We start from the raw sequence: 4,795 nt of genomic DNA, 5'->3' as shown, positions 1-4,795 counted from the left end.
TCACCTTCAAATGATACTAAAGAGAAATTGTTGAATAAAGTTAATTTTGTTTTCTTTGTGCGCAAAAAGTATTCTCGTCGCTTCATATAATTAAGGTTGAACCACAGATGCCACATGACTATTTTAATGATGTCCTTACTACCTCTCTGGGCCTTGAAAGTATCAGTTGCATTGCTATTTATGCAGGGTCAGAAAGCTCTCGGATTTCATCAATAATCTTAATTTGTGTTCTGAAGATGAACGAAAGTCTTACAGGTTTGGAACAACATGAGGGTGAGTAATTAATGAAAGAATTTTCATTTTTGAATGAACTATCTATTTAAAATAAATATACAACTGTGAAAAAATACCCACTTTGCGCTCTTGGTTTCCCGTGGACGTGGCTTCAAAATCATGGATATATAGAGTAGCCATCCAGTTCACCATGGACTTCTCATTGAGCTCAGTCTCTACGATGCTGGGATAAATATGCTTGTCCTTAAAAGCAGCGATGGCTTCTTCTTCCTCAGTCCAGTCCAGAGTCTCATGAATGCCGTCTCCTCCGAAGCGTTTGTTGTATCGGTCAAAGTGCACCCTCTCCAGCACTAATCCGAGCCCGGGAGCCTTGGGAACGTCAACTTTGTCTTCTCCCCAGCTCCTCTCGATCACTGCTTCATCCACATATCCTTTAACTACAGCGATCACAAGACCGATCATCTTCCGGATCTGGTGCATCATGAAGCTTTGGCCTCGTACCGTGATGACGGCAAACTCAGCTTCCTGTCTTACAAACGGCTCTCCGCAGGACATGTGGGTGATGTAGCGCTTGGCGCTAGGGTCCCGTGGACCTTTTTGCGAAGTGAAGTTGTGGAAGTTGTGGGTGCCTTTGTATAGGCTAAATAACCGGTTGACCTTCTGAAGGGTCTCTGAATTCAGACGGAATGACGTGTCCTCCTGGTTATAGTCCTTTGGGGAGAAAGACACAGTGGGAAGCATGTAGGAATATGTTCTGGCATCGCAGTTGTTTTTGGAATTGAAGCCACCCGTGACTCGCTTGTAACCTACAAGTTTGAGAAGATTTACATGATGAACATGTACATGATTTATGTTATGTACAGATTTCCATCAATGCTTTTATTGTTAACAATATTAAAAATCATTTTTTTTGGTTAACTGAAATAAAACTGAAAATAGATGAAATCACTTAAAAAACTAAATTAAAAAAAACAGTAGCACCAGCAACTAACTCAGAATAAAAAAAGAAAGCTAAGTAGAAACATTTTTAAAAACATACAAATGCCCTAAAAATTACTAAAACTGAAATGAAAACTGAAAATATAAAAGTAAAAGCAGTTTTAAAATCTCATTATATACAATAATAGTATATAGATAATAGTAATATAACACTGATTTCTGTCACTGAACAGGAAATATTGAAATTCAGACCTAAAATTCTTATGTGAGGCGGCAGATGTGCATTAATTTTGTCCAGGATGTTGTCAATCATCCACACCTTCAGAGAGACAACTTGACCCGCAGCAGAAACTCCCTGGTAATGCAATGAGAAAATAAAAATATATAAAATATTCAGCAATTAAGAAAAAAAAAAAAAAAAAAAAACACAACTATATATATTATATTACATTATATTATTATATTTTATATAAATGTTATATATATATATATATATATATATATATATATTTTTACAGTACATTATATTATTTTATTCTTATTAAATGTATTGTTATATTATTTTAACATAAACTATATTTATTTTTTATTATTTTCTAACATATATTTAGACATAAATTTACTATATATAGTAGTACTTTCATTTTTAATTTTTGTATTCTTATTTTAATTACAGATTTTTTTAATGTAATTAATTCTTTGTCCTAGCCAGGAAAAATAGAAAAAATATATATTTTTATGATTTATATGTATATGGAAGTCATTGTCATTTTTAATGTCTATATAGACTTTTTTAAATTAACTTTTATGTAGTTTTAGCTTTTATTTCAAGTAACAAAAAAAGTTTAACAATAACCCTGATTTGTGGATAATCATATTTATAAATATATTCATTTTACATATTCAATTAGAATGAACACACATATATTTAATATTTATATATTTTATATAATAATAATAATAATAATAATTTTGCATATATATGGTATATATTGCTAAAATTCTTACATAAACTTTTTTTTTTTTAATATTTCTTAAATCATTTTAATTATTTCTTAAATTAATTTAAATATTTATTATTTATAGCTATTTAGTTTTAGCTTTTATTTCAAGTAACAAAGAAGTTTAACAATAATAAGCCTGATTTGTGGATAATCATATTTATAAATATATTCATTTTACATATTCAATTACAATGGACACACATATATTTAATATTTACATATTTTATATAATAATAATAATAATAATAATAATAATTTTGCATATATATGGTATATATTGCAATATTGTAAAATTTTTACATAAACTTTTTTTTTTTTAATATTTCTTAAATCATTTCAATTATTAATTATTAACACAATAAAACACACAAAAAAGATTTTTTAACATTTTAAATAGCAGAGTTATATACTCTTACTATATATATATATATATATTTTTATATATATGGGAGGTCATGGAGTGTCAAGTTAAAATATTCACCTTATCCGTTCGTGCACACCGCTGGAAAGACATTTTCTTCATGTCATCTCCATGGCCCTCTGGAATACATTCTGCTTTGACAAGAGCAGTGACCAGTTCATCCTCAATGGTTCTAAACTGAGAGTTCTTTGCATTTCTCTGGAGGAACAGGACAAGTATTAATGTTTGGACAATCCTCAATGTATAAATCACTGTGCTGCATCATCATAACTCACCTGCATCCCATAATACCCTTTCCCTGAGTATGCCATCAGCAGGGCCACCTTTTTCTTAGGATATTTCCTCTCATCCTGCTCTGTTTTAAGCTTCTTCCCTTCATGCTCAGCCTCAACGGGCGTGTCATCTGCTGCTCTTTTCAAGGCTTTGATTTGGGCGTCTGATGAATCCTCAGTCATCTTGCAGGACATGCAAAATCCACGGGATTTTAACACAGAATCTGGCCACCCTGAAGAGTATTTCAGTTAGCCGGTAAGCATGAAATTAGCATTCATCAGCTACTTTACAGCAGAAGGCATTGTTAAGAAACTCACCTTTGTTCTTGAGAGTTGGAATAAATGTGAGACGTGATAAAATATGAATGATCCGAGAGGACCTCAGCATGTCATCACTCTCTTCAGTGAGGAGCTCGCCAGTGTCTCTGGAACTAAGCTTTTACGATAACTGCCATTTTCTATAATAAGCTAAAATGATTTACAATAGTAACTTTGTGTGTATTTTTATAGCAGTATGGTTTATCTTCACCGCAACAACTTATTTACTTCCCCTGCACCATGAATACACCCACGTGGAGTGCCTGAACTTTCACATCTCGTCAAATATCGCGTGACCTAAAATGGGTTGCCAGGTTTTCAAAAAACTGTAACCAAAGGCAGGAGCCATGTTTTTACAACCTCCCTCAGCTGTAGTATCATTGAGATACTATTAGAGATTTTATTAATATTTTAAATCTGAAATCTTTAAAGTTTTTATTTTTATAACGTTTTAGTAATTTTGTTGTGTTTTGTCATTTTTTATATCTATATAGGTCACATTAATTGATTTCATGTAGTTTTAGTTAAGTAACAAAAACATTTTTTTGATGGTTGTAATTTTAGTTTCATTTTTAGTTGACGGTATTAGCCCTGATTTACAGTTCATCATATTTCTAAATATATTCCTATTCATATTTACATATTCAGTTACAATAAATATTTAAATAATTTTCCAACAGTCATACACACACACACACCCACACACACTTTAAATTATACAAAAATATAAACATTATAAAAAATATGTATACAATATATTCAATTAAAATATACAATTTGATATATAAATTCATAAATACTTGTAAAATTCTTATATAAAGTTTTTTTATATTTCACAAATTATAAATATTTATCAGAATATATATATATATATATATATATATATATATTACACTAAAATTATACAAATAAATAAAATTATACATTATACATAGAATAATTATACATAGAAATAAAATTATAAAAATGATAAAATTATATATTATATCTAAAATATTCTCTCTAAAAATTCTTATATAAACTGTTAATTTTTTAAATATTTCACAAATTATAAATATTTATCAGAAATAAATATATATATAATGCACAAAAATGATACAGAAATAGAAATGATAAAAAAGATACAAAATTATATATATATATATATATAATACACAAATTAATGCACTGAAATTGTAGAATATAAATTATAAATTATAAACAAATATAAAAATACTTAATAAATATTTAAAATATATATTATATATAAAATATTCTCTCTAAAACTTCTTATATAAACTGTTAATTTTTTTTAAATATTTCACAACTTTTAAATATTTATCAGAAAAATGATATAGAAATAGAAGTTCTAATCTATCTATCTATCTATCTATAATACACTAAAAGTATTGAAAAATATAAATTATAAACGATTCTAAAAATATTGATATGAATTCAAATTATACAATTCAATTTTTAAATTTATACATACTTGTAAGTTATAATTGTAAAATTCTTATATAAACTTATTTTTTAAATATTTCAAAAATTATTTTAAATATTTTTCAGACTACAGCTCACAGAAAACAACCTCAAATGGAGTTTAAAACAACTAAAAAGGCAATTCA

General features: G+C 28.0%; 1 protein-coding gene across 1 annotated transcript in view; it reads right to left on the bottom strand.

Moving 5' to 3' along the window:
* Positions 1-3,484, bottom strand: part of pus1 (pseudouridine synthase 1) — a 4,159-nt gene extending 675 nt beyond the window's left edge. The window contains exons 1-5 of the mRNA XM_051092393.1: positions 3,189-3,484; positions 2,874-3,103; positions 2,659-2,796; positions 1,426-1,528; positions 355-1,040 (exon numbers count right to left, since the gene is read on the bottom strand). Of these exons, the coding sequence (XP_050948350.1) occupies positions 355-1,040; positions 1,426-1,528; positions 2,659-2,796; positions 2,874-3,103; positions 3,189-3,258 (1,227 nt within the window). The 5' untranslated portion in view covers positions 3,259-3,484. The remainder of the gene's footprint in view (positions 1-354; positions 1,041-1,425; positions 1,529-2,658; positions 2,797-2,873; positions 3,104-3,188) is intronic.
* Between the last annotated feature and the right edge of the window lie 1,311 nt (positions 3,485-4,795).

This window comes from Labeo rohita, chromosome 21, assembly GCF_022985175.1.
Source record: "Labeo rohita strain BAU-BD-2019 chromosome 21, IGBB_LRoh.1.0, whole genome shotgun sequence".
Taxonomy (NCBI): domain Eukaryota; kingdom Metazoa; phylum Chordata; class Actinopteri; order Cypriniformes; family Cyprinidae; genus Labeo; species Labeo rohita.
The sequence above is the reverse complement of the archived record's forward strand: the minus strand, read 5'-3'. Positions and strand labels throughout refer to the sequence as shown.